General features: G+C 40.2%; 1 protein-coding gene across 1 annotated transcript; it reads left to right on the top strand.

The window, feature by feature from the left end:
- The first annotated feature begins 5,918 nt into the window (after nucleotides 1–5,918).
- Nucleotides 5,919–22,704, top strand: IGFBP3 (insulin like growth factor binding protein 3). Its single transcript, XM_005525221.3, has 4 exons — nucleotides 5,919–6,303; nucleotides 10,392–10,618; nucleotides 13,238–13,357; nucleotides 19,503–22,704. The coding sequence occupies exons 1-4, from the start codon at nucleotides 5,919–5,921 to the stop codon at nucleotides 19,626–19,628; spliced, it is 858 nt and encodes a 285-aa protein (XP_005525278.1). The 3' UTR covers nucleotides 19,629–22,704.
- The last annotated feature ends 751 nt before the right edge of the window (nucleotides 22,705–23,455 follow it).

Genomic DNA, 23,455 nt, shown 5'->3' with positions numbered 1-23,455 from the left:
TCATCAGCTAGGGCAATATATAGGATGTTAGAGATACCATTCTCACCTGGAAACGGTTGAGTTATATGATTTGAACTTCTGTAATTAATAAAATGGACTTCCAACTATCTATCTTTTTTTGCACACAGATTGTCCCAGAACACTTCATGCTTTATGTAGGAGGAAACTTCTCAACACAATTCACAGCATATGCTTTTACCTTTAACAGCAGTCTGTGATACATGATTTTACGACTTGGTAGTTTTCTTGCTCAACTTACATCCTGCAAAGTTTTTAAGAGTGTTTTTTTGTCTTATTCTGAAGGCCACATGGTAACAAAGCATCTAGATTTACAGGTATTAAAATGGCTGCCTTCTTTTTCTATAACATATAGGTGGCATTTTATAAATATAACGAGATATTGTTCTACTGTAACAGTGTCATGAAGTTGTGAGATTGATGAATAGAGAAAAGACTCAGCTTCTGCTAAATTAATTTATCACATATTTCCTTGCACTTTTTGTCTTCTGACTTTGGTTGTATGTAAATCTATCTTAACAAGAGCTGGTAATTTTTAGAATGACCTAAAAAATAATGTATTTATTCAAAATCAAATATGCATAAAAGTCAGTTCTCTATTCACTCCAATCTTAGCTTTATTCTTCTTCCAGTAATCTCAAGTCTTTCCACTTCAACACCTCACTGCGATTTTAAGGTAGGATATGATTTTTTACTAAGATTGGGGTTTGTTTTGTTTTGTTATTGTTTTTTGTTTTTGTTTTTTTACTTGTGGACAGACATTCAACCATGTCAGTAAGTTTATCTCCAGCAGACTGTACACTTTGAAGCAGCAGCATTTCTCCTTTCATCTCTTATGACATCTGCATTTTGGAACGTGCACAATACCCAGATTGCTGACTGCAGTGTGGGTGTGGAGAACATCTGGTCAAGCAGAAATCTCTTCTCTTTTTATGAAGAAGTCCTGGGAGCTAGATTTTTTCCTTCATTTCCTCCTCCCTCTAATCCCCCTGTTCTCTTTAAATTCCATAAAATTTTTATTGCCAGACCACTATATAATGTCTAACTAGTACAAAAAAGATACATAAAAGATATAAAAGAACACATCTCTGTGTTCTCATCTCTGGCTAAGAGCTTTGTAAAAGCAAACCTATCAGCTATCTACCCTTCCTCTATTTATGTTTAACAAGACATCTTAATTAGCAAAGGGAAGTGTTTGATAACTGTTTCTGTAATACCATCAATATATATCCTTTCATTATGTATGTCTCCGATAGGAAAGAAATGTCTCAATTCAGTTGACTTCCCAGCAAATTCAGTTTGTTCCACCACACTCAATTCAGATTGCCATCCTCAGACAAGCAGCAGAAGGTAGCATTTGTGAGGAATCCAGTAGAATTTGTTCTTTGTAAGCCTGCACATTGGTGTAAGAGTCTAAAGAGCTGGAAAACATCTGAAATGCTCATGTCTAGCCCCAAACCAGAAGGAGATCTCCAGGAAATTTTCATTAAACTACAGTTTACAGATAGTTGGCAAATAATACTGAAATTTTATTCATTGCCTTTGAGAAAGCAGTGATTTGTGAAGTAACTTTTCTATTGAGTATTATATCAACTGACTTGTAAATCTGAGTATTCTTCCTCTGAAAAACAAGAACATATTTAGGAAATTCTACTTTCTCTTTATTTCAGAAGTTTATTGTACATAAAATTTTAAGGTTGGCAAAAAGAAGAGCAGAGATACCAAAATTAAGGGATGCTTTGTAAATCAGGATTTAGCCCTCAACCCAAAATGAGCTATGTATCTCTAGATTTCTGTGAAGGTTTTTAATTTGATTTTTTTTTTGTTTTCTTTTTGTTTTTTCCCTTGTTTGTTTGTTTTGGTTTGGTTTTTGTTGGTTTTTGTTTGTTTTGTTTTTGCTTTTTGTTTTGTTTGTTGGTTTTGTCTGAAAAAGGAAAAGCGTTGTGAAGTAACACAAGTTTTAAAATGTCATTATAAGGGAAGCTCACATTTTTGACAGTTGTATTTTGGGTGCTATAACCACATGTACTACAAGGCATTACACTAAAAAGTTCCATAAAGTGACCATGAAGCTGAAAGTAGAACTACGTCAACCACAACTCTTATTTCCCAGCTCTATTTCCCAAGTTTTGTCCCTGTAGCAAACTCAGCCACCACAAAAACGTACCAAAAGATATGAATTCAGCTAAGGCACCAGAGAAAAGAGCTGCATATGAAGAAGGTGGGAGGATGAATTGGAAGGGGAAATAAAGTACATTCTTTTTGTGCTTCCATAATATGGGAGGACTTGGGATTTGCTGAAGCACAGTGCCTCTCAGTTGTTTCTATTCTGCTTTCTATTGTTTAGAATTGACTGTAGAGATTCAGTACATGACTTTTGCCTCTCCCTCTCCTCCCACTAAAACTGAATAAACAGGAAAAAATTGCAAAGCCTCTAGAATAAACAGTACATGTAAATATGAAAATTCAGATTTGGTACAGCTTTATAAACATTGCTGCTTTGCATATTTAACACTTGGTCTTGTTCAAGTAAAACAGTTCCATCAATAGTACTAAAGTTTAGGATGTAAATGTAATTCAGCTGTTAGCTATAGGTGCATATTGGAGTTTTTAGCGATAGGTGCATGTTGAGGTTTTTAGTTTTGGTATTTTTTTCTTTTTAAATTTCTAATCTGGCTTTCCAGATACATTGGTATCCATCTTGTGATTGCCAAGTACAGCTCTGAACCAAATTCTGTCATTCATGTAGCTGTATTTTCATGTAGTGCCTGTTGGTTAAGGCAGTGCAAACTTCTATGTTTTTAGCAGAAGCTGTTAGACTGACCTGACCTCTTACACGTCACTGGCTCTCTCTTTGCAAAGGTGATCCAGGTACATCTTTGTTGGTGTTAGTTTTTCATTTACAGTGCTTTTGGTCAAAGTACCTTGATGCTGCATCAATCTTGATTAATACTATTTAAAAATATATACTAAGTTCAATGACTGTGTATTTAAAAAAAGGGTGATTTCTTCTATTTTGTGACATTGGAGATATCTCCTTGGATTAACAGGACTTCAAAATGGTGCATCACAGCTTGTGTAACATTATACAAGAAAGAAGAGAAGGGAAAATTGGTCTTGCTGATTGTGAGAATAAAAATTCAGCTTGATAAAAATGCTCTTGCCACAGTCTGAAATAAAAGTTGCACTGGTATTAGTGTGTGAGAGGTGTACAACTCTAGAGAAGGAAAAGCTTGTTCTCTTTCATTCCTCCCATCCCCTTTGTCCCATTTTACTTATGTTCTCTCAGCATTTCCTATGCATTTTTGTTTCAGTTTTGAAAACAGCAAGCTATAAGAGCTCACCCCAGCTGAAAAAGATACACATATAGTGTGAAAGGAAGAAAGGAAGAAGGCCTCTTCTTCCTGCTAGACCTAATCTGACACATGCTGCCAGACAACCCCAAGGATTTTTGGACTTTATCACCTACAAACAGTTATTAAAACCAAAATTTACAAAAAAGTAACAGCAAGTTTTCCTGCAATAGTCTGGGGGAAAACCAAACTGAACCAAAAAATCAATCTGAAACAAAACCTCAAAAACACCAAGAAAAAACCCGATAAAAAACCCACTGAAACCAAACATGTAGGTTATTGGGCTTGATTAATTCCCCCTTTGTAGATGGGCCCGTGAAGATAGGGAAATCTGTAATTCAGTCCTGGACAACCTGCGACCTCTTTTGGTCAATTAACAAAATGAGCACAAGGACAAAAGAATACTGAAAAGCCTTGGTAGTCATCCGTCGGGAAGTTAAGCAAGGCCGATCTCTCTTCTAAAGCATCTTTAATTTCCCAAAGAAAAGTGTGTACTCTTACACCACCTTATTCACAAATAAAACCAGATGTTTGTATCCTGCTATGTATGATGCTTCTTTCAAGACATTATTTGCAAGGCGTAAGTACTGAACTAAAAATAGAGAAAACTGAATGGGTGATTCTAATTATCTAAAAAATATGACTTGTAAAAAGTGCAGTTTTCAAGATTAACAGTATCATGACCAGTACCTTGAGCAATAACATGTATACTTCTCCCTTCCACTTGAATTTTTACACATTTGAACAGCTGATGACTTACTGGAAGATGAGCTTCAGTGTTAATGATGAAGGGGTTGAAAGTAGAACAGTAGTCTGTCTCATCATCCCCACGGCAGAACATATTTGTATAAGCCAGTATCTGTGAGAACTGCTATCTTTATCTTTCATGAGGAGCAAACTTGTCTGACTGAAACACCATATATTTGTCTATATATACAGCTTATATTTGTCTATATATACAGCTCACCATCCTCTTTCTCATTAGAGTGCAGTAGAGCTTCAGAAAGAATGGTCACAGAATTTGGCGCTGCCAATTCAGATTTTCTCAATCGAAGTTAAACCAAGTTAACAGGGGGAGCAAAATATGCCTAGTGAAATGGGAAGAGAATTTGCAGTGGCCTGAAGACAAATAGGTGCATTGTGCAAAATCCACATAGAATTTCGGTGTTGGGAGTTTGGGGGGGATGGATTGTTTGTCTTTTTTATACTGGATTTGTAAGGACATTGGAATGGAAACCGTTTTCTTATATATGGAAGGAAAAAGTTTTAAGAGTACAGAGAACACTTAAAAAAAAAAAAAAAAAAAAAAAAGTTAAGTCACATCCACGAAGATGGGGCAAGATACAGACCGAGTCCTGGGCCAGAGAGCAACATCTTGGCAGAGGTGGGTGTGGTCGTGCGCATACATTTCCCCCCAGTGTTCCTTGGAAACGCAGCTGTCATGTGAGCTGGCAGCCGCTCTCCAGGTATGCCCCGAACCTGCGGGCGGTCGGGCGTGTGCGAGCGCGGCACATGCGCACCTTGGCCAGGGTCCGGGCTCTCAGCCCCGAAGTGGACGGGATTGTAGCTGGGAGTCCAAAAAAGGGCACTCTCCGCGAGTTTCTCTCGCCTCTCTCGGTGCCAAGGAAACACACACGGTCACGGGGAAGCGAACACGCACAGAGAGAACACTTTTTCTTGAAACTAGAGACACACGACGTGGCCCTCTCGCCGGAGCCCTACCCCTCACAGCTGATTTCTAAGAAGTGCCCATAAACCCCCGGCAGCGCCGCGTCCCTCCCCCCGTCCCCGGCACCGCACCGCACCGCCCTCACAGCCCTGCGTGACCGAGGGCTGGATCCGGCGAGGGCCGGCGCTCCCTGCCGCGCCGCGCCGCGCGTTATTCATGGCGCGGGGCGGGCCGGCGGACGCCGCACTATATAGGGCGGACGGACGGCACGGGGGACAGCTGGGTGCGGAGTGGCGGGGAGTGGAGCGGGGCAGAGCGGCTGGCAGGCAGCACGGGGAATAAAACGAAGGGAGCCTCGCTTTTTTTCTTTCCCCCCATCTATATTTTTTCCTTCTCGGTACTTTCTCCTTCTTTTCCGAAACGTTTTTGGACTAAGTTTTCTTCAGACCGTCTGGGCTTGGCTTTTTTTTATTTTTTCACTTTTGCAAAGGTTTTATATTTATTTATTTTTTTTTCCTGAGTGTTGTGTGTAGCAAAAAAAGAGAAAAGTTTCTGTCGAGCCAAGTAACCCAGGCGCTCTGCAGGGAGGAGGGGGAAGAAGAGAAGGAAAAAGTTGCCTTTGTTGCTAGCGAGCTTTTGCTGCCTTGATGTGACTGCGGGCAAGCGACTGCAAAGAGGGCCGGCGTGCGAGTGTCGGCAGCGCGGCTCCCCGCCTCCTCACGCCGGCAGGCTCCGCTGCCCGCACCCCCCTCGGAGGCGGCCGGGGCTGCGCCGCTCCGCTCCCTCCGCCCGCGGCGGCGGCGTGTGAGCGCCCGCGCAGGGCTCTGCCCGGCCGGGGTGCGCGGGGGCGGCTCCCGGCGGCCCCTCCGTCGGTTGCCATGGTGCCGCGGCCCGGCGTGCTGTGGGCAGTGGCGGCGGCGGCGCTGGCGCTGCTGGTCCGGCGGGCGGCGGCGGCGCTGGCGGGGCCGGTGGTCCGCTGCGAGCCTTGCGACGCTCGGGCGCTGCAGCAGTGCAAGCCCCTGCAGCCCGACTGCCCCGAACGGGTGCGGGAGCCGGGCTGCGGCTGCTGCCTCACCTGCGCCCTCCGCCCGGGGCAGCCCTGCGGCATCTACACGGAGCGCTGCGGCGCCGGGCTCAGCTGCCAGCCGCGGCGGGAAGAGGCGCGGCCGCTGCAGGCGCTGCTCGAGGGCCGCGGGCTCTGCACCAACGCTACGGCGGGCGGCAGGCTGCGGGCCTTCCTGCTGCCGGGACCGCACGCTGCAGGTAAGGGGCTGCGGCCGGGCTGGGAGGCGAAGGGGTGGCTTTCCTGCGCGCCGCTCTCCATCCTCGCTGCTTTCTTGTTGGGCTGGGTTTTGTTGGGGTTTTTTTTTATTATTATTATTTTTTTTATTTTATTTTTTTTGTGTGTGTCGCTTTCTTTTGTTTTAAGTTACAAAGGGAGCAGCGCGAGCGGGGAGGCATGGGCGAGCTCACGGCAGAGCTCCGTCTCCGGAAACGGCCCTCGCTCGCTGTCCGCCCGCTGCAGGCCCGTGTGCGGGGGGCTCTGCCGGTAGCCACGTAGCCGAGCCTGGGATCGTTTTGAAGGAGGTGTGCTTTGACTGAAAGAAAGGACAATTAACCTCTTCCCCCTTATTTATGTGTACACAGGTTTTCTTCAACACCGATGCTGACTAGTAGCTCCTCGCAAAAGAGGCAGAGCTGCTTTATTAAAAAAAAAAAAAAAAAAAAAAGTAAAAGGGAGGGGGGAGTGGGGGAGGGATTGCATGTGGCTTCTGCGGGTGCATGGGACTGGCAGGCTACAGAGCCTGGATGGAGGGAGAGAGCGGGTGTAATCCTCGCCGTTTGTCCCCGGTGTACCTGGAAAGAGAGCGAGCAAAAAACTCGAGAGAGTGGGGTCTAACTTCTGCACTGCAGCGTGGGTAAGTCAGGGAAGTCTGAGCACAGAGAAGAAAAGACAAATTTAAATATCCCTTTGGCCTGCAAAAGTGGTTATTCAGAACAAAGCATTGGTACAACTGTGTTTAAGAGGACGTTGTTTTTTGTCTGTACTGCAAAGAAATCCTCGGTCAAAAGAAGATTTCCTGTACCTCTTCCATGTCTTGTAGTGAGATACCCACAGAATGGGTTTTATTAGAAAAGGAAGGGATGGTTGGAAAAAGTTCTGTTAGCATGCACATTTTAAAACTTAAGACAGGGAAACCTGGGATTCAGATCGAGAGAGCACAGTCCCTTTATGCAAGCATTTAATTAAACTGTTTGCTAACCAACAGCAAGTATGTTAACATTTATTTAATAGAAAAGTGTGTCAAAAGGCTTTCCACTGTTTGCATTTTTAAAAAGCCCGAAGATTTTCTGCCAGGTTGTAGGGACTCTTCGACTAGCCATTCCTTAGCTGAGAAAGTGGCACCAGTGCTCCAGTTAACTGCCTGTTGGAATAATAGGAGATGCCTTATTTATAATAATGATTTATGTGCTGCTTCCAAGCTGTGACAATTTGAATGAGGGTTTGGCGGTATTATCTGAAGTTTTTAATCTCCTTGGAACATCGAGTAGCTTCCTTCATCACGTGCGCTTGGCTCATCCTGTTCATCCTTGGAATAGCACTGGAAACAAGAAGCGTCTCCTCGGTACTTGGGAGCTGGTACCCTTTAATCTAGGGGTAGTGCTTTCAACAGTGACTGTTAGAGAAGGAGAAAGGGAAAGACAAGTTGTACTTAGCTGAAAATCTTTCCATTTTCAGCTGAATTCTTATTTCTGCATTCTTGTCTGAGGGAGAACTCCCATTTTGAAATCTGTAGGAACTTTTGATTCCTTAAAAGGTGCATAGTAGGATCCTTACAGTTCACATTAAAGAGTGAAACTTGCAAACCTGATGTGCAAGAAGGGAGAAGTGCCCAGAACCTATGATGCATAGTGCCCAGTTCCTCATGAGGACCACTCCACTGCTAGCTTTCAAGCCAGCACTCCCTGGGATACACTTCTCTGAGCAGGATCACATCATCTCCTTTATATGCAGATAGGTCCTGCATCACGTGCTATTCTGTTGGTCCTTCCTAGTTCACAGAAATTGCTAGACGTTGGTATAGACCAGAGTGTATTACAGTAGCATCATAACAAAAACTGTAGTAGGCCACTGACTTTCCAGTTGGTTTTTTTGGGCACAAAAGCATTAAATAGTAATGTGTGCATTTGTAACCCTTTTAATCTCAAAAAAAAAAAAAAATGGAGAATGGGTAACTCTCATTACTTGCAGTTCTGTTTCTCTTAATAGGATGTAAATCTAGCATGACACCAAGTTTTGTGAAAAGGAGTTAATTAAACATGCTTTACAGTTTAAGATGTGGCAATATGACCATTTAAATCTGAAGTGTAAGAAGTGCTACTGAACTATGGTGGCCTCTCTAAAATTAAATGACCAGACATGGTCATGGATACTCAGTGCATGTTAAGAATATTTTCTACTTATTTTTTGGTAGAAGAGAAAAACTAATGAACTGGACTGATTGCAGAAAATGTAGATTCAGGTTTATAACCTTTTAATGACCAATTTCTTGCAAATTTCATTGAGAATATGGAGGAAAAATACTACTGTTTCAGAACAGGACATTAAACCCCCAAAAATATGTTCAAATACTGCTGAGAGTCTGACTTAAACCCACAAAAGCCAGGAAATTTGGATTTAAGACTTCCTTAATCCATTTGCACTGTGATTTGGATTTTCCTGGTCAATTATGTCCACTGCCAGCAGTGGCTGCACTAAAACCACCAGTACCAGAATGTTAACTCAGAACCCTCTTCCTCTTCCCCCATGCCTGTGTATTGGCAGCGCCACTGTACTCCCTGTGTTGAAATATTTAGCATCGACAAACTATGTGAACATGGACTTTTAGTACTGAATTTCTCAGCTTTTGTGATTTTTTTTTTTTTTTATTTTCTTTTAGTGAGTCATCGAGTATGATTTTAGTATGGGATGTTATCATTGTGCAGTCTCAATAGGATTTCCTTAAAAAAAAAAAAAAAAAAAAGAAGCCAGGAGCTGAGATGGCAAGAAGTGGGGCTCAGTTATTACTTAGCTGTTAGGAATACCTTAACTGGAAAAATTCCCTGGAGGAAATGCAAGTAGTTACAGTTGCACTGCAGGAATCTCCTAACAGAGAGAAATGCAGCGTAGACAAGTACCTTAGAAGGTACAGGAACACTGAACTTATGGAGTATGTTAGGAAAATGTGCTTCTCCTGACTTTTTGTGGATGGTAGTTTAAAGCGAAAATATTTTTGAAGCTCAAGAGGAAAAGTGTTTGTCGTTGGAACCACTACAGAATGAATGGTGGTTTTTGTCCATTACTTTTAAAATGTTTTTTGTACACCAAGAAATGTTCTTTATTTTAATAGCAGAGAAATGAAAGTGTGCTGTTCTTTTTCTGTTCCATTCACTGTGTTGAATTTGAATAAAGTTAAGGGAAAAAAAAAAAATAAATGGCTAATTAGAACCAGGGAACTCAGCGAGCGAGAGTTGATAAGGGGAAAAAAAGAAAAAAAAGAAAAAGGAAAAAATTATGGCCCTGGGGCAGGCAGAGCCACACTGCAGCCCATAAGTGCCCGAAGCCGGTCGCGTTTATCTGGGGTTGATGAAGTCAGCAGTGGCGGAGGGGAGGCATCCTCGCCCCGGCGCCGGTGGGGCTGCGGCGGGCACGCTCCTGCGGTGCCGGCCTGCCCCCTGCCGCCGGCGGGCGGCTCTGCAGCGGGCATGGGGGCGAGTGGCCACCGCGGCCCTGGCTCCCGGGGCCGCGCTGGGAATGCTTCAGTCACAAAGCTCATCGCTTGGCAACAAAGGTGCTGACACGTGCAGAATGCTACAGAGTTCATATTTTTGTATATTGCTTTGTGTACTGCTATATATTTTTGTAAAAAGGAAAATTAAACACATAAACTAATCTAGTGGCTTGTTGCTTGAGGGGAGACCTCATCATGCTCTACAGCTTTCTTACAATAGGAAGCAGAAGGGGAGGCAATGACTCTTCTCGCTTGTGACCAGTAATAGGATCTGAGGGAATGAAGCTGTATCGGGGGAGGTAGAGGTTAAATATTAAGAAAAGGTTCTTCACTCAGAGGAAGGGCGGGCTCCGCAGGGAAGTGATCTCAGTAGCAAGACTGACAGAGTTCAAGAAATGTTTGAACAGTGCTGTCAGGCATGTGGTTTGATTCTTAGTGCTGTCTTGTGCAGGGCCAGGAGCTGGACTTGAGGAGCCTTGTGGATCCCTTCCAACTCAGGATATTCTATGTTTCTATGCCCTTACAGACATAGCTGGCAGCCAAGTAACATCGTTTCTTCTGCATTTGTTCTTTACACAGGAAATTTCAGTGATTCAGAAGAAGACAGGAGTACCAGCAGCGTAGAAAATCAGGCCATTCCAAACTCTCACAGAGTGCCAGATTCCAAGTCACATCCACCACACATCAAAATAGATATCATCAGGAAAGTGCAAGCCAAAGATACACAACGCTATAAAGTCGAATATGATTCGCAGAGTACGGATACATTGAATTTCTCTTCTGAATCCAAACAAGAGACTGAATATGTAAGTATTTCTGTAAATAGGAAGGCATTTGCCAGCATATGAATGTGTGCATATGTGTATATATGTGTGTATGTATATATATATATATATATATATATATGTTGTGCATATGACAAGATAAATAATTACAGTAAATAGCTGAAGACTGGAAATTGTTGCAGCCTTTTAGGACATTCTGGCATTTTAACTGGTAAATCTATTGACTCTGCAAATGCATACACAGTCAGCAGAGCAAGAAGATTTTGTTCAGGAAGCACTTAGGACTAATATAGTGATGTTTACATCAAATACAAGCATGACCTTCACTAAATTTTCTTAGAAGTTGAACGTTCTTGTTCCTCCCTGTGTCACACATTTGTGTGAGTGGACTTGGGAGAGGTTTAATAGTGTCATCATTAAATTTGGTTGCAAACAGTGTAATTGAGTTGCAGTAATGGAAAAAAGATGTTTCATGTTGAATGTAGTGGCACTGTGTTCATACACTGCCTGGTGCAAATCAAGAGAGATAAGTTTAGGCTGAGCTGAGGATTAGGATCTTGACTAGACAGTCACTGTATGACATGCTGAGCACTTCCACTTGCAGTTGCTGTTTGGTGCTGTTGCCTAAATGCAAAGTCTCATGAGTCATGTGATCTATCATTGCATCTTATTGCCTGTGCCCCGTGAATTTGCAGGGCAGTTGGAGTGTTGTTAATCTGAGGGCAAGAATAATTCTCTTTCTGGACATCCAACCTGTGCCTTAGGCCAGATAGCTTGAAAAATGCATCTGAATATACTTTCATATCAAAACAGGCATGGTGAAAGCAGACATGGCTTCTCATCTTCAAAAGAGGGTTTTGAAATTTGTATGAGGTGAAAACCTCTTCCTGAAGAGAGTGTGGCTTCCAAGAGAAGCTTCTTTTTTAGTTTGTCACTGATGTCCACCCATCTAGTCATATCACTTCAGTATCTGCCTTCCAGTGTGTCCTCCTCCCAAAAATGTGAAGCAAAACTGCCATCACTAAGAGAATGAAGGCTGGTCGCTCTGAGGAAATAGATTCTTAACTAAAACGAGTAGTGATTGGGTTCATGAGCAAAGGTATACCAGTTTACCAAGGCTGCTGTGTCTTTAAGAACCTGGAATAAGTCCATCAGGGACAGGTGCCTTTGTCAGCAAATGTTCTAGTTCTAGCTGTGTCTGCATCTTAGCTTTTGATACTAGTCTGGCTGACTTTGGAAGATTCCTTCAAAATAAAAATTTTGAAAAATCTTTTTGCAGGCCTAATGTGGGACCAAATCTCTGAATGTCTGTCATTTGCACTAAGTGCATTTGAGCAGTAAGAGAAGCCATTTAAAGCCTGTGTTTATAACTTGTAAGATCGGTACAGGAAGAAAATGTGAAGGCAACAAGGAAGGTCTTTACTGACCAAAAAACTCCCATTTTAATCTCCAGTAGTACTTTGGAGATTGTATGCTTTCAGACACTCACATTAAAGGTCCTTTACATGAGCAAACTATTAATACTACCACTTGAAAGTATAACTGTCATTACTTCACTAATTAAAAACAGCACCAAATGAGTCTTTGTGCCAGTGCAGCAACTTAAATGTTTTTAAACCATGAAACCATGCAGAGAATTTTTTTTTATGTCTGCTGAAGAGAAGGGCTGGTGGTGCAAGTCAGTGATATACCCAGATAGCAGTGTAGCTAAGCACAGTTTGTAGGCTGTGCCACTTGAATCCTGATCCAACTGCTGACACTGACTGCCTTCTTGGCCTCTGGCAAAGTGTGAAGTCCTCTGCTCTTGATTTTCTGAATGCAAAGTGAGGCTCATAATGCTTTACTCCCTACCCTGAAGGGCTGCCTTGAGATATAATTAGTTGGTGTTTGAGACACATTGTTTGACCAATGCTCTTAGAACTGCTTCTTGGAAGCTCTTTTTGGGTCATTGTCCTAGAGCTAATCCTCACTACCTTGTTGTCAGCCTTTTGCAGATGAAGAAAGTGAGGAAAAAAGTGACATACTTATCTAATGAGACTGTTGTGTGCAACTGGTCCTCTGTATGACTGCATTTATTTGTTTCAGTTGAAATTGGGAATTGTTGTCCAAAGTTGAGCTATTTTATATATACATTATGCCAAACCACTTATTTTCACTTGAATCAATTGCATTTAAGCTTTCAAATCCAGCAGAATCACAAAAAATCAAATGTCATTGGGAAAGGCCTATCCAGTCATGTACTTCCAGTGCCTACTTTCTTCTTTTCCCACTAGGTGCAAGGCCAGCTTTTCCAAACTTAAGCTATGCTATATGTGACTGATTTACATACTGGTTAAGCCTTCCCAAAGGTATATGTGACTGTGATTTCAACTGGAAATGCCAATATGTCCCGCAGCATAGTGCAGGGCCTTCAATCCTTAGAAATCAATTTATCTTGAATAGAGCAGAAAGTCAGATTTTTTTTGTTTTTAATTTTTTTTAGTGAATAATCTGATTTTGATATATTCAGCCATCTCTTTGCTTTAATGGATTTGTTTGTATTTGGGCTTTTTTGACCTTTAAAGATTTATTAACTCTTGAGTGAAAGATGGAATTTGGGAACGAAGTTTCATGTGTATTTTAAAATGTGCTTGTTAACAGGGTCCATGTCGTAGAGAAATGGAAGACACTTTAAACCACCTAAAGATCTTGAATGTCTTGAGTCCCAGGGGATTTCATATTCCAAATTGTGACAAGAAGGGATTCTACAAGAAAAAGCAAGTAAGTACAGAGTTTTGATCATTTCAGTGAATGCATTTCACCTTTTCTGCATCTTTGTTGAAGGATCTTGATATCAAGGTGCATTATATATCATTTTGCAGAGGAACTAGTTAATTTCCTGTTTTAAGACCTGATCCAATAGTGCTGAACCTTGTCAAGTGGGGTTAGTATTTTTATTTTCTGTTGATCATGACAACAGATTGATTTGAGAAACTTCATACCTAATCACACATGGGTTGACTGGTGTCCTAGATACTAATGCCCTTTGGTTTAAAATAAGCAGTGCCTCTACAATAACCCACAGAGCTAATGTTGCAGTCACCATATGACTGCAATAGATCAATGCTTTGAATTGTAAATAGCTGCTTGAGAGTTCCTAGAAGAACTACACTGGATCATATTACATAAAGCAACTTGAGAAAGGTATGTATCTGTCCTTTATGTGCTACACAGATCACTTCCAAAATCCAAGTCATGTTATCATGAAAGTGATACTTCTAGTAGTTAGTCTGAAGCAAGGATGGTTTCTCAGCCCTTCCTGGTTGTGAGGTTTTGACCTTTCTTGACAAATGCTGACCAAAACAGGGTATTTATGCTTTAGTTGTGTTGGATTGAACTACAGCAGTGTTCTCCATTCAGTGCTGCCATTGAAGCTCATTAAGAACTTGGGGAAGTACAAGATGTGTCAGGTTCTTTGTTTAGTGTGCACATCCCATCCAAGTTTAGTTAGTGGCCTGCCTCCAAATATGCATTTCTTGGTATAATTTCAAAATTTCCTGAATTCAAAGGTCTCTCTAAGACTTTTCCCAAGGACAGATTTTGTTTGTGGACCATCATGTCTTTCCCTTTGGGTTTACACGAATCCACCTCTCTGTCTCTGGTAACCGAAGGAGTGGCTGACTCTGTTGCTAGCTAATGCAGTTCATAGGTTGGAAGTGAGCAGTCAATTGGCTCTGACTAGGCAACCTTATTTTAGGAATGGTACCTCTCCATTTTTTGGCTTTCAGCTTTCTTAGAAACAGTCTTTCCCTTTCTAGTATTCCCTGGAGCTCTGCAATAAGCTGTCAGTGTCAGATGGGGGCATTTATAACAGGGGCGAGATTTCCAGCCTTCCTTTCTGCCATCAGTCCAGCATTGACAGTGCTGTTTGACCTTTGGTACATGCTGCTGAGCTTTTCTATGCTTCCCAGCTTTTCCTGAGCAGATGGTGGCAACTCCCAAGCAGGGGAAGTTTCTTTTTGTTGCCTGGAGCTTTGAGAAACCTGCATCAGCCACGTTGTGCTTCTAACTCTAGCAGAGAGCAATGCTCACATCTCTGTCTGCTTGTTTTCAGAAAATGCATTGGACTGCTATGCAGAGTGAGACCAGGACTGTGTTTTGTGCCTCTGTCATAAAAGTATTTTCTTAGCTGTTCTAGAACAGCACAACATTTGACTGTGTTCAAGGCACTCAAGTGTGCCGTAGCCCTTTTCCTTCTCTATGTATTATAGAAGACTGCAGACGGGTATTTACTTTGTTCAGTAGATCTTCCTTTCATCTTTCTTTAGACTCTGAGGTTTTTGCTTTGTCTGCAAAAATGTGGTGGTTTGCAAGTAATCTCTGGCATTGTGGGTAGTAAATCAGATCCTCACTAAGCACGTATTAAAGTGGCTTACTTGAAAGGAGGACTGTACTTTAAAATACAGTCATAGTTCTATCACCAAGGCAAAGAAAAGGAAATACAAAGAAAAAAAATACGGAAGACAGATAATAGTCTTACCTAGTATTTGTTCCTAGAAGCTGATTTACGAGAATAAGGTGTTGGTACAAAGCAAATAGAGACTTTTGTCCTCTGTGTGTTGTCTGTGCTGCCTGGAAACTCTTAAAACTTCTTTAGGAAAGGTTCTTGCACTATTTGCAATAGCCCATCCGGTCAGCGTATATAGACAATGAAGGGACACTTTCATACCTAACCAGCCTTGTCAAGCACTGTGCCAATTTACACAGGTTCCAGTAGTCATAATGGTAGTTTGAGATGACTCAGGGTCTTGCAGGAGATGCCCACAGATGGAGCCCACATGAATAAACATTCTACATGAAATTCACTTGGGTTGCTGATTCTGTAAATGAGCCTTGATCAGCCCTGGGAACAATCCCTCAGTGAAGGGACTTAGAGAGGCAGCCTGCTTCTCTCACCAACAAAATACAAACCAAAAATAATACTTGCCCTCATAGAATTAACTCCTAGGAAAAAAACATCAGTTTGAGGAGGGAGTGAGTACTGTCCAGATGAAATTAACTCTTTGTAAGTAATTGTGACAATTGTGTTTGTTTGGTTTTCTTTTTGAAGCATCAGTATCTGTTATTTTAGATACTGTGAGCAGTGTCTAATCTCATTAACAGAATTCTATGCTGTTTTATTAATTCCCTTCATGCCATTATTAGCCATGTTCAGTCTGTAATTGAATTATATTCTATTGTCACAAAATTCAGAATAATAGGTTAGGAAGTAGAGAGTAAAGCCATGAAAAAATGAATGCAAGCTAGGTATTTTGAATTATAGAAACAGCTGTCAAAACCATGGTCTAGGATGAGGATGTAGTAGTTTTGGGATAGTAGGAATCTGATAAATTATGATCACGCTGGCACCATTAAAACTCTTTTAGGAGGCACTCACTGTTTCTCACATATTCTGCCTTCCTGGTCATCTGGTCTTCCAGTCAAGTTGATAGCACTTACTTTCCATGGTTATCTAGAAATTGATTTTTAAGGAATAACCATGGAGAGTAATCTGCATATGTGAAACACTTCTAAGAACATAAATTTATATGTCAGGGTATAACATGAAAAATATTTCACACCTTTTGTTTATACATAAACTTTAAAATCAGACCTATTAAAATTTATGATTCTTTGTCTTAATCACACATGTAAGGTTGTACTATTCAACTGTGCTATATTGGTATATTTTTGCATAATTAGTTGATACAGGCACATTTCTACCTCAAGCATGGGAAGAAAGGTTTTGATGAAATTAGAATTATTATGTGAGGCAATTACTAGAATTGCCCCATGTTTGTATACTGGAGCCAGATACTAACCCAAATGTGAGCTGGCATCGTTCCACTGAAAACAGAGCTGTGCTTGCCAGGAGCCAAAACGGCCTGAGGTATATGTCAAGGTTGTCTGCAGTCTGTTCCTGAAGACCATGGTTGTAGCTCCATGGAGCCCTCTGGTCTGACCAGGAATTCAGTGTTATACCATATGCTCTACTGTGCCCCATAAATGCCTCTGTGGCATTTCTTTGTGGAAGGGAGAGGGGCAGGTGGCATGGAAGATGGCAGCTGGTGTTTCTATCAGAAGTAATTACTGTCTCCACTGCTTGGGCAGTTTTCCAACTTTTTAAACTTAAGAAGTTGTACTTCATGAATAGCTGAATAGAGCCTAGAAATGTATGTAGAATACAGAATTCATACAAATATTTTTATATATGTTTTTCCATATGACCTGTCTACCACTTCTGTAGGGATTGTTGTCTGTTTCAGGATAAAAGCATCACTTTTTAATCAGAAGTGCTTTACTATTGACAGCATGGCTGAGTGGGTAGAAAAAAATCACTTGGAAAAGATAGTTTTCTCATCGTGTTAGTTCAGCTATTGAATGATCTAAGGGTTTTGCTTTTCAAATGGATTGTCTAGAAGAAGTAAGAAAAATAGTAGTAGGAAAGGCATTTCTGCAGATTACCTTCATGTAGTAATTAATTCTGAAAATTGATTGTGCAGCTGTTAAAAGCAATCAAAGCTTCCAACAACATGAGAAGTTTAATTGATCCTTTGTTTTGAGAGTGAAGCAAGCCTATGAATCAGCGAGAGTTGTGTAACATACTTCATATAGTACTTCTAAAAGGGGAGGCTATGTTACTATTATTAGCAGAAATGTAGTTTCATTGCCAGAGCAACAGGCTGGCAGCCAGAAGCCCTATGCTCTTTGGGCTCCATCTGTGCCTACTTTGTTGGGAAAACAACTCTAGAAGTGCTGGTTCAGTTTCCTTTTTGTAAAATTAAATTGTGCAAAGGCTGCTGTTTATTAATTCCTCTGTTTTGAACATGAAAAATTTAAATCATTAAATGTTAATAATACTTAAGCTAGAGTTCAGTCCATTCACTGTCAGAACTGAAGAAAAATTTTCCTTGACATCAGTGAACGTTGAGCAGACACCCATGGTCATCCTGGAGAATACATCTAAGTTCTAGTCAGGATTTTGAGACAATAAATATAAGTTGTAGGACTTACGTTTAAAGATTTAGTAACAGATAAGAACTGAAGTGCAGGTAACCATTTAGTTCAGTGAATGTAGCTGTTCTCCCAGTAGGTTTGAACTTCTTTATCCTCTTCTAAAACTAAGCTAATACGTATGTTAAGCTGGATCTTGTTATCATACTGCTGTCCATTTTCATAGGGCTAATGCCGAAGCAAATTTGCAGATTCGTAGAAGAGAAGGCATTGCATTATTTCTGCATTGGGCATTTTACTCAATAATATATCAGAAGGGTGGATTAATTTGCAGTTATGCTGAATAACATTACTTAATTAATGGTAAAATAAAATAAACAAGGTGTTGACTTGTTTGAACAATTTGTACCTAATGTGTGACTGGCTTCCATCTCTCTTTCACAAGGAATTAGTGAGGTCTACTCTGTGCTGCCACAAATTAGTTGGCTCATGGGCCAGTGCGCTGGTGCAGGCTGTCTGAAAGTGATCTGTATTCCTAGTTCTGTCCAAGATAGCACAGTCATCTGAGATACTAAACTAGACATGGAAAGGATCAGTCACTTTGAACAGCATGTGAAGCCCAACACTTGCTTCATGTTTTCTTGTGTACCTGCACATGGGAAAGGCACTTACGTGAGCCACTGGCCTCCTGAGACATTGGGCCATGCCTATGAGACTCTGGAGAACAAGAAGTACAGGGATAGTGGTGAAGTCTACCAGATTGTACCAGCCTGAACCTCTGAAAACCTGAATTACTCTGAATGGGATCTCAGAGGGCAGCAATTGCTCTACTTCAATGATAGACTGGACAGTGTTGAGGGACCAGTCTAGCCAATCTTCCTTCATACTGGCAATGCAACAGACAAAACCGCAGGAAACTGTGTGTGCTCGTCTCATTGCCTCTTTTGTCAGTATGTCCTGAGTAAACAGCCACCCTTGTTTGCATTTGAAGCAAATCCTGTATCACCAAATCTCAAAGCATGAGCTGACAGTGAGGCTGACCATTGCAAACCTAGCGAGATTCTGGATATGTCTTATGAATGGGTAAAACCCTCACAAGGTCACAGCGTTCATGGTAACGTAATTGCATCTAGGGTTGCATACTGAATACAGTCTGCAGCATGTTATCTCCTTTAGTCTAGTTTTTGCCATTCTTGGTTCCTTGGGAGGAGCATTGCTTACTTAGTATGTAGTAGACTTTATAATGCATATTTACTGCATTACTGCCTCTAAAGAGGTTCATTGTTATTGCCTGTGATAGTTTCAGATTGGTCAGCATTGTTGGTGAATTCAAGCAGTTAACGTAAAGTGGTCATGTTACAGACTAGTAGATACATCAACTTTTTAATAGAAAAATATACATGTAAAGTTCTAGTTCACCTAGCAGCTTTTGCAATAACTACACTACAGAAGGAGTATGTATCTGTTAATAAGTGTCAGCTACATTGTTAATTTCCTGCAGTAAACAGATGCAAACCAAGTGTGTGTCTTGGTGTGATGGTTGTCTTTGCCAGACCTGTTCTTTAGTGTAGAACATATCTGCTAAATTTTTTTTCTAAAGATAGGTCCCAGTCACTAGCCCATACTGTTGCATGGTATTCAAAGGGGGCAGCTGTGTTGCCCAATATGATAGGGAGCACTTCCTAAGCCTCTTTCCTGGTAGTTCTCAGTGCAGTTTTATTACAGAGTAGTTAGGCTACAGAGGGATTGACAGGGAGAGAAGGTAAGTTTTTATTGAAATACTTTGTAGTGGTAACAAATATTCTGTTTGATTCTGTCAGATATTGTCAGGATATTGAAATGCAGCTATCAGAGGAGCAGGAATCCCTGCTGTCTAATACTACAAGCAGAGAAAACAAAATTCATGCTAACTGGGTCTTCTATTATGTTTCAGTGTCGCCCATCCAAAGGCCGAAAAAGAGGTTATTGCTGGTGCGTGGATAAATATGGACAGCCACTTCCTGGGTATGATGGGAAGGGAAAAGGAGATGTCCACTGCTATAACTTGGAAAGCAAATGAGGGCTGAGTGCCAGCTCTTCTGGCATCTGTGCACGGCCACTGGACCTCACAGAGACCTTTGAGGGGCTGGGCAAACACTGTGGGACTGCACTGTGTGTGGAGTAACAAGCTCTGCCTCCTGCAGCACATGGGGAGTTGCAGCCTCTCTGGATGCTGCTGCAGCTGCACCCTGCCACTGACACACATCGAGCTTTCCTATGGGATGTGTAGGGAGCTCTGAATTCCCATGTAAACCTGCACTATTGATACCCAGAGAGAGAAAAACAAAAGGCACTTCAGAATGGAATCAGGGAGTCTCCACTGACTTTTTAAAGAATGGCCTGTGACCAATTTGATCCCAAAAGATACCGGGTTTTTTAAAGATTTTATAGACGTTAAGCTTGTAAAAGTATTAAAAAGAAAAACAAAACCAAAAAAACCACAATGATTTAAAGGTTAAGTTTTTTTACAGGTCTGATGGGAAACTTGTCTTCACGGGTAAAAAGTTTTATAAAAATCTCAAAGAACTTTTTAAAGAAATGTATTTCTAAAATAAAGACATGGCTATTTTTTTTCTGTAAAATATATTATGAATATTCTGTTAGTCTGTATTTAATATAATTGTTTTTTAATAAACTTTATTTAAATGTAACATGTGAATACCAAATATTACACAGTAACTCTAGTGTATACATCTGTATGCAAAGAGAAAGTAAAGTAAGGTTATGGGATGATTTGCAAATATGTATAAATCTGTATGCATACACACTGACCTGTTCTAGGTAAAAGAAATGAATTTTTGAAGCAAAGGAAATGTTTCCAGAAGGGATTGAGTTTTATTATTTGATATAACTACAAATACCAAGATAATATTTTTCTTAATTATTTTATTGATAATTCTAATGTACCCATCACTGAATTATGCCACTGGAAAGGATAACAATCGCACTGAAGCTCTTGGTAAAGCTTTCTTCTGTCTGTACGTTGCTTCAGTTTGTGCAACAGGGCTTACATTTCCTCCATTTACTGCTTACACTCATACAGAATATTCATGGAGAAAAAATTGCTGTTACAGTACTACTCTTTGCATTTGCTTATTTATTTTGAAAAGGTGTATCTATTCTGTGTTGTCTTGGTAGCTTCTGCCAAAGCACTTACTCTGTATGAGGAACTCCTGTTGAAAACAATGTTGACAAGATGGGGTGTTGAGACCCATGCATTTCATTTATGCGACACACAATTGTTGCTTTCTTTGACTATGGTGGAATCATTTGCCTGCATCTAAGCATAGAAAAAGAACCATTTGGTTTAAATAGTTAAACTCACTGTCTGCCATAGTGCTACATGTCTTTTTAATTGGAAGAGAAGTGATTTGGTTTTGTTGTGGTATGTGATGCTTTCACATAAGGAAGGCTTTGGCAGATTTTTTTTTTTTTTTTGAGGCTGATTGTTTAATGTACTTTGTGAAAAATTCTGTATGACAGTGAAATCTGGATAAGGAAAGGTGGCCTATGAAATGTATCATCTCTCTGGAAAAATAATGCCATATTTTGTATATGTATTTATTTATATATTTTATATAAATATTTTATATATTTATATAAATATATATTCTTATATGTCTCACTATAAATGTTTGATAGCACTGTAGAAAAAAGAATCCTTCTACACTAATTTCTTGTTGGGTTGGGAACTCCATGAGGACTAAGGACAGTGGGCTTTCAGCTGTTGGAGCTAGGGGTTGTGTTGATGGAGGAGAGCCTGTGGTGCTGAGGAGCCCATTCCTCTCCCACTGCATGAATTAAAACCATCCTTGTTCCTGCCAGCAATGGCAAATGTCTAGAAACTCTGATGTGGAAGGATTTTGGATATGCAGCTTGCCAGGATTGGGGCAACCCATCACCGTAACTCAGACATTTAATGCCTTACCCTGAAATGTGTTAGCTGAACAGCACTATGAGTGTTCACATCTTTTCAACTTCTAATGAAATGAGTCCATATCATCATTAAAACTGAAATTTTATAATTTCTTGGTAAGAAAAAAGTTGTACACGGAGTGATGCTTACTCCAGGCTAATACAGATTTCCTGACACATGGTTACAGAAAGCTTTGTGAGGTGAAGATTTATAGCAATATTTTTTTTGCTAAAGCAGATCTAATGCCTGCAAAGATTTGTTGGCAAAATAATAAATGCTGGGCTTTTTCTTTTTTCTTTTTTTTCTTTTCTTTTTTCGAGTTGTAAACCAGTTCTTTCAAATAATTTCACAGAGAGAAGAAAGTTGTACACACAACAATACTTGGGCATGTAATCATAGATAACAAAATAAGGGTTGGATTAATTTGAGTTATTATTTTGCCTCTTTTTTTAAAATAACTATCTGGTGAGCCTTCTGAAAACAAAAATCAGTTTCTTTTAAGTAATAGCTGCTTTGCAAGGCACATTTTGCAAAGTGCCTTGTATGCATACATTTGTATGTAAGAAGTTTTAACAGCCTGTGACAGGCTTTATGATTCAGGTATTTTGTCAAGTGTTTTAATTTTTTATGGTTTTTTTTCTACCATTAAAATATGTATAAACAAATATAGAAGAAACTGGCTAGCAGAGGTCCTTAAGTCATATATTTTATGAAAAAAAAACCCAAAAAACTACACCTCAAGGAGCTAAACCTGATTTAAGTCTGTCACATGAATACTTAAGGAATGGCGTTCAGCTCCTTTATTAGTACTAACAGTCTTTAGTTATGTTACAGAGAAAACATACAGCCATAAGGGGGAAAAAAAAAAAATCTGTGTATAAATCACTTTTGTTATTTTGCTTCCAACAGATGTTTTTAAAACAGAAATTGTGTTTAAAAATAGCCCCAAAAATAAAGTCTCACCTGTAATTTAAAGTGTCCTTTTCAGAAGTTGCCTATTAAATATTTTTTACAAGCACAGTTGCTTGCAGTATTGGATACTTGCCACTGTCAGTCTGATGTCCCTGCCGGTTGACACTGGTATGAAATGCAAAACAACATTATTATCTGTCTCAAAAAAAAGAACTTTTTTTTAAATGAAAGAATCAGTAGTGGCTTTTTCCTTTTTTTTTTTTTTTTTTTAAGCATTCCTATTCCTGTGAAGACAAGGATCCAATTCAATAGACAAAAATACTTGTGATTAAAAGATTTTTCTCATGGCTAAGGGCTGCAATTCAAACAAATATATGTATTTGTGGTCTGCACCCAAGCAGCAGAATGTGGGCAGCACAAAGTAAATGTATGGGACAGTATCAGTTCAGAGGAAGACAAGTTACCTCCAAGTACAGGTTAGAAATTATTCCTGCTAAGAGCTGCAGTGAGTGGAGAACTTTGGGTTTGATGACAGAAATTAAACAAATGCATTCGAAAAATCCCTTATGTCTTGGTGCCTTCACTGTCGTCAGCTTCAGTATTTTATTAAGTGGACTTCTTCAGCTTTTTTCTAGTTTTTAATAAGCTCTTTCGAGAAATTAAGGTGGTCTGAGTAAAAATTAAGAAGCCTCAGAAAAAAAAAAATTATAACTTATAATGTTATTAACACCTCAAATATTTGCATGGCAAGGCATTATAAAACATAAAAATACGTGTTGCAAAACTTACTGATTTCTTCTTGAGCATGTTTTGTCTCTAGATAGTACATGGGTACCATATGTAGCCCAGATGAATGTTGTAAGTATTTATTTTAACAAGTGTGATAAATAGCTGCATATATTGACCATAAAATTGACCAGAATACAGGTTAAAGCTGCCTGTGGGCAGCTCTAATATCTTACGAACTCTGAGAAAAGTTCCATTTTTAATGGATCTACTGTGCTATAGTTTTTGGAGCT

The sequence above is a fragment of the Pseudopodoces humilis genome, chromosome 1, assembly GCF_049639895.1.
Source record: "Pseudopodoces humilis isolate 2021_Gansu_Grassland_sample_001 chromosome 1, ASM4963989v1, whole genome shotgun sequence".
Classification (NCBI taxonomy): Eukaryota; Metazoa; Chordata; class Aves; order Passeriformes; family Paridae; genus Pseudopodoces; species Pseudopodoces humilis.
This window is presented reverse-complemented; position numbering and strand designations above follow the sequence as displayed.

Bases quoted from the DNA above. Each gene is read 5' to 3' on its own strand.
- IGFBP3 (XM_005525221.3), top strand. From the start codon at position 5,919: ATGGTGCCGCGGCCCGGCGTGCTGTGGGCAGTGGCGGCGGCGGCGCTG. The intron at 6,304-10,391 runs GTAAGGGGCTGC...TTCTTTACACAG, and splicing joins GCCGGGACCGCACGCTGCAG to GAAATTTCAGTGATTCAGAA. The intron at 13,358-19,502 runs GTAAGTACAGAG...ATTATGTTTCAG, and splicing joins GATTCTACAAGAAAAAGCAA to TGTCGCCCATCCAAAGGCCG.